This window comes from Danio rerio, chromosome 14 (genome assembly GCF_052040795.2).
Source record: "Danio rerio strain M-AB ecotype USA chromosome 14, GRCz13ab, whole genome shotgun sequence".
Taxonomy (NCBI): domain Eukaryota; kingdom Metazoa; phylum Chordata; class Actinopteri; order Cypriniformes; family Danionidae; genus Danio; species Danio rerio.
In genome coordinates this window covers 47,830,272-47,845,000 of record NC_141034.1, presented here as the reverse complement: position 1 = coordinate 47,845,000, position 14,729 = coordinate 47,830,272, and the positions used below count along the sequence as shown (strand labels likewise).

The following is a 14,729-nucleotide window of genomic DNA, read 5'->3' as shown; positions in this document are numbered from 1 at the left end:
AGATTTTCCTCTGCTAAAGCTGATGTGAATGAATAACATAATTCCACCAACAAAACAATAATAAAAAAACAAGGAAAAAAAGAACTATTTACTCGCCCTCAATTGTTTCAAAACTATTATCACTTTCTTTATTCTCTTGAACACAGAAGAAAATATTTTGAAAAAAGGTGAAAACAAGTCACCCTTTAATAATAGGAAAACAATGACTATAAAAGTCAATGGTTACCGGTTTTCAGCTTCCTTTAAAATCTCTTCTTTTCAATCTCTTCATCTTCTTTTTTGTTCCGCAGGGAAAAAAACAAAAAAAAAAAACAAAAAACAAACAAATAATCTCCAAAAGGTTATGAATAAATCATGACAGAATTTTAATTTTTGGATGAACTTTTCCTTTAATATTCTAAATGGGGGGGGGGGACCTACATCTTGGATAAATAAAAGGCTTTAAAAATATTAATTCATAAAATAGAATTTATCTACTAAAGCTGATGTAACTGAATAACCTGCATATAAAAATGCTTCTGTTTATTAGAAAACCAGTATTTAGCCACTTCTAGTTTAAATGCTTTCAAGCTCCTTTTCATTAAAGGAATAGTTCAACTAAAAAAAAAAAAAAAAAAATACCCTTCCCTGAAGTGGTTCCAAACCTTTGAGTTATATTTTCTAAATATAAACTGAATGCTGAAAATCTGTAACCATTGAACCCCATAGTAGGAAAAACAATTAAAATTTAAGTCAGTGGTTACCAGTTTTCAGCTTTCTTCAAACTAGATTCTTTTTTGTTGTTGTTTAGCAACAACAACAAAAAGAAATTCCAACATGTGAGTAAATGATGACAATTTTCAGTTTTGGCTGAAATATCCCTTTAGTTAGAGGAAAAAAGTCACCTATATCTTGGAATAAATAATATATATATATATATATATATATATATATATATATATATATGTATATGTATATATATATATATATATATATGTATATATATATATATATATATATATATATATATATATATATATATGTATATATATGTGTGTGTGTGTGTGTGTGTGTGTGTGTGTGTGTGTGTGTGTGTGTGTGTGTGTGTTTGAAATAGTGAATTAATAAAATACTTAAAAAATTGACTATTTACTGACCATCATGACTTTCTATTTTTTGTTGAATAAAAAAACGCTAAAGAAGATATTCTGAAGAAAGCTGTAAACCTGTAACCATTGACTCCCACAGTGGGAAAAACGATTACCATGGAAGTCAGTGGTTACAGGTTTACAGGTTTCTTCAAAATACCTTATTTTGTGTTCAAACTCCCAACAGGTGAGTAAAAGGATGACATAATTTTTTTTTGGGGTGATCTATCCCTTTAAAGTTCAGTGGTAGAGCTGTGGATCCATGCCATTAAATAGCTTTAGACTGAGATCCCTGGTGTGTAAACCGGAGGCACCTCAATGCTGCAACTTCAGTGCATTGACCCACTGCATGCAAAGTACCATGGGAACCATGAGACTTCGCCTGAAAAAAAAAAAACTATTTGTGAAGGAAAGCCAAGAGAGTATATAAGCAAGAAAGATCTATCGGAGGGCTTCAGCGTTATAAAAGAAGTCTTCAAATAGTCCTTAATTAATGTTAGCAGCACTGAAGTGGTGTACTTAAACTGTCCATTATTCGGATTAATGCGCTTATCAAAGCAATCCTCTAGAAATGTAATTGTTCTACAATAGTAGGGGTCTAAGAGGAAGCAAACATAGTTTGAGATACACTGGATACACTGTCCATATCCTTGCATCCTGTTTTTCTAACTCGCATGCAGTCAAGTGGCTCACGGATTTTCTTTTCTTCTATTGTCTTGCATGACAAGTTTGGAAAAGTGTCAAAAATTTATGTAACAGCACTCATAATCCCTGTTAGCATGTGTATGTCATATGTTCATTTCCTCTGCTTGGAAAATGATCTTTATTTTTTCCAACTAAATATCAAGTTGTAGTTATGTTACAGTGCAGATATTTAAATAAATCAATAAAAGCATATAATTTTATTCAAGCTAAATATCTAAATAGTTATATTCATCCTTTTTTACACATCAGATATATAAATAAATGCATATAATTTGATTCAAACTAAATATCTAGTTATATTTATCCCATGTTACAGTGCAGATATAAAATTTGAATTAAATTATATGCATTTATTTATATATCTGCAGTGTAACCTGAGATAAATATAACTAGATATATAGTTTGAATTAAATTGTACTAACTAAATATTTATATATTTGTATTTATCCCATGTTAGACTGCAGATATATAAATAAATACATATAATGTATAATGCGCAGTGGGTAGTGCTGTTGCCTCACAGCAAGAAGATCGCTGGTTCGAACCTCGGCTCAGTTGCCGTTTCTGTGTGGAGTTTGCATGTTCTCCCTGCCTTCGCGTGGGTTTCCTCCGGGTGCTCCGGTTTTCCCCACAGTCCAAAGACATGCAGTACAGGTGAATTGGGTAGGCTAAATTGTCCGTAGTGCATGAGTGTGTGTGTGCATGTTTGTGTGAATGTTTCCCAGTGATGGGTTGTGGCTGGAAGGGCATCCGCTGCGTAAAAACTTGCTGGATAAGTTGGCGGTTCATTCCGCTGTGGCGACCCCGGATGAATAAAAGGACTAAGCCGACAAGAAAATGAATTGATGATTCAAACTAAACATCTATATATTTAGGTCACGTGGGCGCAGTGGGTTGCACGATTGGCTCACAGCAAGAAGGTCGCTGGTTCGAACCCGGCTGGGTCAGTTGGCATGACATTAAAATGTTTTAATCACCATTTTAAGGTCAAAATTATTAGCCCCTTTAAGCTATATATTTTTTCGGTAATCTGCAGAACAAACCATCGTTATTCAATAACTTGCCTAATTACCCTAACCTGCCTAGTTACCCTTATTAACCTAAGCCTTTAAATGTAATTTTAAGCTGTATAGAAGTGTCTTAAAAGATCTAGTCAAATATTATTTTTTGTCATCATGGCAAAGACAAAATAAATCTATTAGAAAATCTATTATAAGTTATTAGAATTGAGTTATTAAAACTTGTTTAGTAATGTGTTGAAATATTTTTGCTCTCCTTTAAACAGAAATTGGGGAAAATGTTAAACGGGGGCTAATAATTCTGCCTTCAACTGTAGTTCTATGTATCCCATGTTACACTGCAGATATATAAACAAGTGCATATAATTTGATTTAAACTAAGTATATAGTTATATTTATCACACTATGGTCAATCTACTTGGTCTACAAACAAGTGGGTTTATGACACTACATAAAAAAGTAGAATAATATAATAAGAAATATTGGTAGCATATCAAGCATAATGAGCTGTTTCTAACATCTCAAATCATTCATTCATTCATTTTCTTTTGGCGTAGTCCCTTTATTCATCAGTGGAATGAACCGCCTACTTATCCAGCATATGTTTTACACAGCAGATGCCCTTCCAGCTGCAACCCAGTTCTGGGAAACACCCATACACTCTCAAATTCACACACATACACTATAAGGCTAATTTAGTTTATTCTATTCACCTATAGTGCATGTCTTTGGACTGTGTGGGGAAACCGAATCACCTTGAGCACACCCTCACAAACGGTGAACATGCAAACTCCACACAGAAGTGACAACTGGCTCTGCCGGGACTCCAACCAAAGACTTCTTGCGGTGAGATGACAGTGCTAACCACTTAAAGTGACTTTGCTTCAAGTCATCTCTCTCCGGCCATCTTTGAAATGCTTCTCAGCCAGTATGCTCTGGCATTCTGTCTGAATGAAGAACCATCAAATTCTGTTTGCCAAGCTTACGATTACATTACATATGTGGAATCGCCAATAAAATTATCGTAAGTTTAGTTTCTAAACGTCCGAATCAAGCATAGTACGCATGAGTACTCGAAAGGAATGAGATCATGACACCAACCACATTTATGACCATTCTATACATTACCATTCTCTGAATAATGATCGTCTGATCGTGCTGCTCTTCTAAAGTAATTTACAAATTAGTCTTGATGGCGAATCTCCTCCAGAAATGACAGCAACTCTTTGTTTGTGGGCGTTTGAGTTGTTGCTTTCATGTTATACGAGTTTGACAGGATGGTACTTTTCGTTCGTTACATACAGATTACAAAATTAGAAAACGTTTGTTTTACAAGTACATTTGGTTCATTTAAAAGTAGAGACTTCAAGCTTTATGTTGATATATTTCTTATGTCTGTGAAGCCAGCATTTGATGAGATTCCAGTGCGTTTGTTGACCCCCAAACTGTCGTGAAAAAAACATCTGGTCTAACGTCAGTCTATAGCCATTAATGATTGGCTCCTGTACAAGTAGGTGGGGCTTCTTTCGTCATAATGATCGTTACATTAAATAAATCATAAATAAATGCTGTACAAATATTGTTAAATATTAGCTCATGATATTAAATGCATTAACTAATGAAAATTTATTGTAAAAGTGTGACCTGTATTTTAATATAATTAAATCAATATGAATATATATATATCACTATTATTATTATTATTATTATTATTATTATTATTATTATCAATAATGTATTATTGTTTTAAAAATAATAATAAATTAATACTACTATTACTACTACTACTACTACTACATATTAATAATAATAATAATAATGAGAGTTGATGATGATAATATGTTGTTGTTATTATTATTATTATTAATAATGTATTATTGTTCATTCATTCATTCATTTTCTTGTCGGCTTAGTCCCTTTATTAATCCGGGTTATAAAATAATAATAATAATAATAATGAGAGATGTTGATGAAATGTTGTTGTTGTTGTTGTTGTTGTTGTTGTTGTTATTATTATTATTATTATTATTATTATTATTATTATTATTATCATTATCAATGTATTATTGTTTTAAAAATAATAATATATTACTACTACTACTACTACTACTAATAATAATAATAATGATGATGAGAGATGATGATGATGATGATGATGATGATGATATGTTGTTATTATTATTATTATTATTATTATTATTATTATTATTATTAATGTATTATTGTTCATTCATTCATTTTCTTGTCGGCTTAGTCCCTTTATTAATCTGGGTTATAAAATAATAATAATAATAATAATAATAATAATAATAATAATAATAATAATAATAATAATAATAATAATAATAATAATAATGAGAAATTATGATGATATTATTATAATTTTTATTATGTGACTGAAACATTCTTTAATAGCGTTAGCATTCACATTGAATAAGTAAATAGTACAATATAAATGAAAGTTTCATAAAGTTTAAAGAAAAAAAAGTGGGAGTGATTTACAACACATCAAATTAGTACAGGAAATTGGTTGCTTGGAACAGTGATGGATTATTTCTAAATAAAAAGGACATTATTTTAGGAGCTTTCATGTACCATAAACACAAATTGACCTTGTCTAAATAAGCTTGTTAACTTTAAAACACAGTATCATGATATATTTACATTAATATGACCTCTGCCTCTACAATAATTCACTGCTTTGAAGACTCCCCAAACATGCTACCGTTTAAGACTCTGTTTTGTAAAACCCAAGGAGAACCAGACGCTATAAAAAATGCTGGGTTCCACACAATCAAGAATTAATTAAACTTATTAGTCTTTACAAATGTAAGGGAATTGAACATAAAATAATTAAGTTGTTCCTTTAAAAAACAAACTTGTGTTGTTTTAGCTCATTTTAAATAAGTAGTTTAAACAAACAGTAAACGTCATTTTTTTTAAAGCACAGTTGCCTAATTAAGAAGCAGGACAGCTGAACTCTTAGGCAGCCTGCCCTGCACAGATAACCCCGTCTGGGACAGGAATGAGCACTATGCTAATTCATTAATAATAACCTGCTTTTGAGTCTGAATGGCTGCGGTCCAGGGCCTGGTTCTCATACTCCCTGCTCTGACAGTCAAACAGCGAGCGGATGCTGCGGGACCCCACACTGCACAGGGCCCCTTGAGAGGAGTGCAAAGAGATTTATTCTGTCTTAACCCCTACTCCGCGCTCTTCCCACTGACCACAAGCGTCCGGCAGAAGAAGCCTTTTGGGATAAATTACTTGTATGTATTTCATGGAGATTATAGAGGATGTTCAGTTTAGTGAAGTGAAGGGAGTTTAAAACGGTGTTGTTTTAGTGTTAATTAGCAACTATTTAATAACTAAAATGATTAATAATTTAATAAATAAATAACTAGTGAGGTTTTAATAATTGCTTGATTTTTTTTTTTTCATTTATCTTTTTTTTGCATTGAAGGTTTTGTTCATTTTGTTATGATTATTTTGTCACTGTAATTTACTTTCTTCACTTATGTATTTTTTTAAATCGAATTATTATAAGTATTTTACTATTATTATTATTATTATTATAAAACATAACAATAATAATAACATGCTACTAATAATATATTAGTAAACATTAATAATAATAACAATAATAGTAATATAAATGACATTTTAATATATTAATAATAATCATCATCAATAACAATAATAATAGTAATCATATACTACTACTATTATTATTATTATCATCATCATCAATACATTATTATTATTACTATTATTATTATTATTATTATTATTATTATTATTATTATTAATCTTAATATTGTTAATTGTATTATTTTTAATAATAATAATAATAATAATTATAACAACAACAATAATAGTAATAGTAATAATTTTTTTTACTAATTATTATTTTATTTTATAACAAATTATATAAATAATAATAATGATAACAATAATAATAAAGATACTATATTAAACTAATAATATTTTTCAAATATTATTTATTTTTATTAATATATTATTATTAGTATGTTGTTGTTATTATTATTATTATTATTATTATTATTATTATTATTATTATTATTATATTTAATAATAATAATAATAATAATAATAATAATAATAATAATAATGATCAAAATAATATATTAAACTAATTATTATTTTTTTTTATTAATATCACTATTTATATTTTAATAATTTATAATAATAATTTATGATGATGATGATGATTTCTATTATTTTTTAATTAATATCATTATTAATATTAGTAGTATTAATATTAATTATAATATATGATGATGGTGATGATAATGCATTAAACTAATGTTATTACTATTATTATAAATAATAAAAAAATAATATTTTAACATTACTGTTCATTTATTATTATTATTATTATTGTTGTTGTTGTTGTTGTTGTTGTTGTTAAGAATATATTATTGTACATAATATATTATTATTATGATAATGGTTATAATAATAATATATTATTATTATTATTATTATTATTATTATAATTACCACCTTCATTATCATTATTATTATTATTATTATTATTATTATTATTATTGTTACCTTTTATTATTATTATTATTATTATTATTATTATTATTATTATTATTATTATTATTATTATTATTATATGCTGGGCTTGGAAAGTTGTAATTGCTCAATATTTTATTTTGTTCCTGTTTATAGTGTTACACAACTTATTGGCACTTATAAATAAGAAAAAAATATATATTTACCTTGTCAAACGTTTTAAGACATCAATAATGTTCAGTAGAGGGATTGTTCAATATTTACTTAACATTACATTAATAATGATTTGATTATTTATGCTGAGGATTGTTTCATCTTAATTGTTGTTTGCTAAAGTTTCATAGATCCAAAATGACATGGGATCAAATATTGACTAGTAAAATTAGTATAAAGTATGAGACAGTATATAGGATGTCTATAAGAGCAAACAGGATGAAGGGCAGGGTGTCATTAACAATGTATAGAATTTTAAGAATGTCATATTTTCATAACAATTATAAAAATAAAAAAAATAAAAAAACGTATATGCTGCTGCTACTACTACTACTACTATTATTATTATTATTATTATTATTATTATTATATTATTATTATTAATATTATTATTAATAATAATAATAATAATAATAATAATAATAATAATAATAATAATAATAATAATAATAATAACAATAATAATATATCTGTAAATATTTTTTATCACTAAGCTAATGGACATTTAATCCAACTTGAAAACACAGCTAAAAGCAAAAGTTAAAAACTACAACGATAAAACAATTATAGAAGTACAAGTAAACACTTATAAAATATTTACAAAAGAATCCTTTATATTATCATATTAACTTTGAACACATTTTTATATAAATATTTTAGCTAAAATAACACAGTTGAAGTCAAATTTATTAGCCCTCTTTTGAAATTTTTTTTATATATTTTCCAAATTATATTTAACAGAGCAAGAACATTTTCACAGTATGTCTGATAATATTTTCTCTTCTGGAGAAAGTCTTATTTGTTTTATTTCAGCTGGCATAAAACCAGTTTTTTGTTTTTTAAACACAATTTTAAGGACAAAATTATTAGCCCCTTCAAGCTATTTTTTTCTATAGTCTACATGGATAACTTGCCTAATTACCTTAACCTGCCTAGTTAACCTAATTAACCTAGTCAGGCCTTTAAATGTCACTTTAAGCTGTATAGAAGTGTCTTGAAAATATCTAGCCAAATATTATTTACTGTCATCATGGCAAAGATAAAATAAATCAGTTGTTAAAAATGGGTTATTAAAACTATTATGATTAAAAATGTGCTAATCTAACAAATAACTTATGATAACGGTCAAAAAAGTTCACCCAAATGTATATGTTATAGAAAAATATTAAATACAAAGTTTTAAAAAGAGGAAAAATCAAGAGAAGCAAAATTTTGTAGGTTGTAATTTTTTGCAATATTTTGCTTGAATTTAATTGTAGTTTCTTTCAATTTCTAAATATGTTTAGTGACTAAAACATTATTTTAATAAATATATCTGTTTAATAAATATGCTTTGATTAAATGCACCAAAATACATCACCTTCCCTGAGAAATGCAGAAAAATATTCATTTTCAAAATGGGGTGTACTCAATTATGCTGAGCACTGTATGTTTAGTTTTTCAAACAAACAAACAAACAAACAAACAAACAAACAAACAAACAAACAAACAAACAAACAACACTTATGTGCTATTTAACTATATTTTTGGTAACACTTTATTTTGATGGTCCATTTGAGTATTAGTAGACTGTCTGCTTTCAACAGACATTTAACTGACTGTAAGAAACTTTGCAAGTACATGTTAACTTGCACTAACCCTAACCCCAACCCTAAACCCACCCTAATACTCTACTTATAATTTAAAGAGAAATATTAGGCATGTAGATGCAATGTAACTTTAATTAAACTAACGGATCATCAAAATAAAGTGTGGCCAACTTTTTTTTTTTGTGACGACTCACTCCACACGCTGTGACAAGATGAATAAAAAAAAGTGAAAGGAATTACGCAACTGTATATAGAAAACAAAACACCTACCAATTGGCAAAGTAAGGAAGAATGGCAGCCAGCACAGCGTAAACATGCCAACCACGACCCCTAATGTCTTTGCTGCTTTCTTTTCCCTGGAAAACTTCAGAAGTTTGACCGTCAGAGAATTTCTCGCCTGGTGCGCGCGACTTTTTCCCGCGTCCTCGTGCACCTGCGATCCCCTGTGGATCCGCAGAGTTATTTCACCGGAATTCATGGACTCCGTTTTCACTCCTGCTTCCAAATTCTTAGTGGTCCTTTTGGCCACGACATAAACACGACAGTACATAACTAGAATAACTATTAGCGGGATATAGAAGGAGCCGAGGGACGAGAAGAGCGCGTAAAAGGGCTCCTCGTTAATTGCGCACACCGTGTCGTCCGGTGACGGAGGCTCCTTCCAACCCAAAAGCGGTCCTATAGAGATGACCAGAGACAGGACCCAGACTCCCAACATGGCCAGCAAAGCTCTGCGTCCCGTCACGATGTTAGGATACTGCAAAGGGTGGCTCACTCCAATATAACGATCAATGGAGATTACGCACAAGCTCATGATGGACGCGGTGCAACACAACACATCGACAGCTGCCCAAACATCACAAAAGATTCTACCGAACACCCAGTGGCCCACTACTTCCAAAGTGGCTGAAACCGGTAACACGGTGGTGCCCAGAAGCAGGTCGGCGATTGCGAGGTTAACGATGAAGTAGTTAGTTGGAGATCGCAGGTGCCTGTTGCAAACTACGGACAGGATGACAAGGATGTTTCCAGCAATGGCGAAGGTGATGAAGAAGCCCAAAACTAAGCCGAGCGGGACGGCGCGCGACAGGAGCAGAGGCTCGAGTCCTGTGCCATTTAACTTTAAGGAGAAGTTTGGAAACACAGCCGAACCCTCAAACGCGTCCAAGATAGCGCTTCCCCAAGAGCGCGTGACTGCATATTCATTTTGTGGGTTCATTTTGGCGAAACATATCCTCCATTTCTGACACGTTGTATGGGCCAGGCTACTGATAATCGACTTGAGTGTTGCATGAAGGGACTAGTGAGCCATGCGTTCTCCTTTATGCGCTGGTGTAATGTAGAAATGAGAGTCTGTCTTGAGGGTTAGGCGTTAATACCGCCCATTCCTGCTTCTGTCCAAACTCTGTCATTGTTGATTTTTTTAAAGAGGGGTTAAAAAGCAAATCCAAATGCACCGTGGAGACTGCAAGTGTCGAAATATGCCTTAATCATCATAAGAAATTACTATTTTATAAAACAATCCTTTTTCTCGACTGAAATTTTAGTGTATATTTGGCAACTTTAAGGGTCAATGAGAAAACAGGAGCAAGATTCAAATGCTACAGTGCATCAGGAAAGTATTCATAGCGCTGCACTTTTTTCCACATTTGTTATGTTACAGTCTTATTCTATATGGATTAAATTCATTTATTTCCTCAACATTCTACACACAAATAACCATTAATGACAATGTGGAAAATTTTTTTTTTCAAATTGTTACAAATTTTAATTAAAAAAACAAAACAAAACTGACAAATCACGTTGCATAAATGTATTTCAAGTGTTTGTTGGAGCATTCGGGAACACTTTGTTAAGCATGTAGTTAACTCATGTGATTGTGTTCTGGCTTTGCACTTGTACCCAGACCTGACCACAAAAACATGCCACTTTTGCCACACAAGATAGTCTCAGTCAGACGTCATTAGCATATCTCCTGTGGAGTCTGAAGATGAGCTCACTTGGACACATGAGGTTTTCATCTCGAGGTGCGTCAGGAACTACAGAGCTTTTTCACATCCCGGTCGTATACAATCTTACTGAAAGTGAGATTTTTCAGAGCTTATGACAATTTATATGCTTCTGTAAGTTTCTGATTTGAGTTCAAGCATTTCTCGACGTTGGTGATAGTGCCAAGCTCCATTAGGCTGTCTGATAATTGTGTATATATACTTTAGGAGACTGTAGTTTTTTTGCATGTGTTCATGTACTGTAAACTACCAGTTTTTCATATTTTGTGATTTATTTATCCCCCCCCCCTTTTTTTATTTATGCTTTTGAGTCGCATTATGGGACCTTGTTTTATCTTGAAAAGTTTGAAAAAAGTGACATTTATTAACATTTAACAGTCTAAAGTGATCTATTTTGTGGGTTGCTGTTATATATCACAGTACACAAACCTTGTAATATATTGTCAATATTCCTGCTGTTTTACAGATTTATTTATCTATATATAATTTTATATTATTTTAAACTACTAAAATGTCAATAACAGTAAAAAATGTCAATTGTTATTAGCTACATTGTGAAATAGTGCATTAGTGAAATAATGCAATAGTGTATCAGGAAACTCCGGTTCCAGATGTATGTTTCACATTAATATTTTGCCAGAGGGTTTCTTTTTATTTGCAAGAATCCATGTTAAAGCATTATATATAAGCCAGCACACCAGCTACAAGGACAATCACAACATTACATACTTTGATTTGAAGTATATGATCATTTAACAAAAAAAATATGTGATGCAAGACTGTGAAAGACTATCCCATGAACCATTGTGACACCACGTAAAAAAAAAAAAAAAAAAAAGGAGAAATATATCATTATTGACTTAATTTGTTGTATCTATGGAAGTTATTGCACAATATGCAAGAGGGGGAGAAGACATGGTTCACAGGTTTTGACTTCTACAGAATAAAAGAACAGAAATTACTAAAGTAAAAATCAATAAATAATAAAAACAATGTTCAATAAAATGTGAAGAAGAATGAAATGGCATTTTTTTGTAAAACATAGTCAGATTTTTTGTTGGTCAATATATTTGTAAAGTGTGTTTTAAGTTTTGTTTCTTCACTAATGTCATGTAACATGATTTTTCTCTCTGATGTGTTGTCTGAAACCGCATGATTGGGCCCGATTACGTTAATGGTTCTGGACATCCCTACTTATTTCTCTTTATTAAGAGTTCACACTTAGCTGATGTTTGATTATAAAGCATGTTTGGCATGCTGTCCCGGGAGAGAGCCCTGAGCTCAGAAGATCCTCGAGCCCGGAGCTCCCTCCCGTTTGCACGGTGAGAGGAGAGTTTGGGCTCAGGTAGATCTCGAAAACTCCCCTGCTGTAATAGCTAATGAACAGATTGTGATTGCTCTTACGATATAACTACTTACTAGGAGTGTCTATGGTGCTGATTTGGATTAGTCAATTAACTGAAGTTGCATGTTTTTGGATGGTAAGAGGAAACCTGGGAACACCGACGTGAGCATGGGGAGAACGTGTAAACTCCGCATAGAAATGTTGGCTGGCTTGGTAAGGACTAGAACCAGTGACGTTCTTGCTGTGGGGCAACAGTGCTAACCACTGGGCCACCGTGCCACCCACGTGGCTGTGATATGGAACTTAGAGTATTTATAGTGGCTTAGGAATCGTCTGAATGGTGAATCATAAATTGAATAATGCAAGACCAGCTTCAAGCAATCATAAGCACGTGATCCTCTCGAAATTAGTTTATAAATAAACTTCATGTTTTATTGTTATACATTGTTATTTCCAATTACTAAAATGTCAATAAAAGTCATTCTATTAAACAGTGGGGTTGAATTTTCAGCGATGAAAGTGGACAGTGGAGAGATCAACATCTCATAATGCAATTCACAAATGTAATAAATGGAAAACATTTGTGAAACACAAAATATGTCTAATATAGTCTTTTCCAACATACACTGCTCCAAAACTATTTATTTGCAGTGATTCATGGAAAAAAAGCTGTTTTCCATAAAAATAGTACCATTTTTTTCCACTATAAAACAACTTTTGTGGAGTTTAAAAGTTTTAATGGGTGATAAAGGTTCTTCATAGAACCCTCAATGCCAGTAAAGAACCTTTAGCCCTTGGGTGTGAGATTAATTCAACATCAAGCACTTTCTCTAATACAGATTAATCATAATCAGAGGTGCAGGATCTTCTTTGACAGTGTAATGTACTGTAGCCCATGCTGAGGGTTAATCTTTTCCCAGAAAACTTCCGTACATATTAATTCAGCTCCCGTTGTTCTTCACGTCAGAGGGCCTTTATTATCGGTGTACAGTCCTGATTAGAGAATATTTCTGCGGTGTTGAAGTGTGAATTCAGAAACTTTCAGGAGCAGACTTGGCATGAAGGATCAGAACCTCCCATGTCCGTTTTCCAGAACATATTCAGATAGAGATATTTCGGGTCGTCCACGCACCTGGAAGGCGTTTTGTTTGGCAAGGGAACACCGCAACCCCCTGACCTCCCTGGTTATTAATCAAACCCGTGGTCTGCTGGTGCCCTGAAATAAGAACACAAATCCATCCACTTAAAATCCGTTTACCATGCTTTGAGATAACTCTGAAAATAATCTTTTTTCTAAACATTGCTCACATAACATAGTCTTATATAGAGTTCAGGTGGTATTGAGTGGCTTTAAATGGAAATGGGCTGACTGAGTTAAAAGCCCCGGGGAGAACGACAGCACTACTGACAGTACAAAAACTTCCCTGCAGAAGACAGTTATCAAACCAGAACGCTCCGTGCACTTTTCAAGAGAAACTTTAGCCAGAAATGAAAACTCTGTGATTATTTGAGCACTGTTACTTTTTATGGGACATACAAACACACACACACATGCTTTCTCGTGCTTACTGAGAGTTTTGACTAAATGCCAATTCATTCATTCATTCATTTTAAGCTTAGTCCATTTATTAATCAGGGGTCGCCACAGAGAAATGAACCGCCAACTTATTCAGCATATGTTTTACGCAGCAGATGCCCTTCCAGCTGCAACCCATTACTGAGAAACATCCATACACACTCATTCACACACATCCACTACCGACAATTTAGCTTACCCAATTAACCTTTAGCACATGTCTTTGGACTGTGGAGTAAACCAGAGCATCCATAGAAAACCCACACAAGCACGGGGAGAACGTGCAAAGTCCACAAAGAAATCCCAGCTGAGACTCGAACCAGTGACCTTTTTGCTGTGAGGCGATTGTGCTAGCCACTGCGCCACTGTGCTGCCCAGTAAAATGTATTTTTAATATCTTCATATACTCATTCATTTTCCTTCAGCTTAGTCCATTTATTAATCAGTGGTCGCCACAGCGGAATGAACCGTCAACTATTCTGGCATATGTTTTCCACAGCGGATGCCTTTCTAGCTGCAACCCAGTTCTGGGAAATATCCATACACTCTCACTTTCCACACATACACTGCGGCCAATTTAGTTTGAGTTCACCTATAGCGC

The 14,729-nt window shown here is 32.2% G+C and overlaps 2 protein-coding genes across 2 annotated transcripts in view; one reads left to right on the top strand and one right to left on the bottom strand.

Moving 5' to 3' along the window:
- adra1bb (adrenoceptor alpha 1Bb) overlaps positions 1-10,544 on the bottom strand; it is a 17,074-nt gene extending 6,530 nt beyond the window's left edge. The window contains 1 exon segment of the mRNA NM_001007358.2: positions 9,469-10,544. Within this exon segment, the coding sequence (NP_001007359.1) occupies positions 9,469-10,417 (949 nt within the window). The 5' untranslated portion in view covers positions 10,418-10,544.
- The window catches only part of LOC141377471 (uncharacterized), a 370,516-nt gene that overhangs the window by 9,036 nt on the left and 346,751 nt on the right, over positions 1-14,729 (top strand). The window lies entirely within an intron of this gene.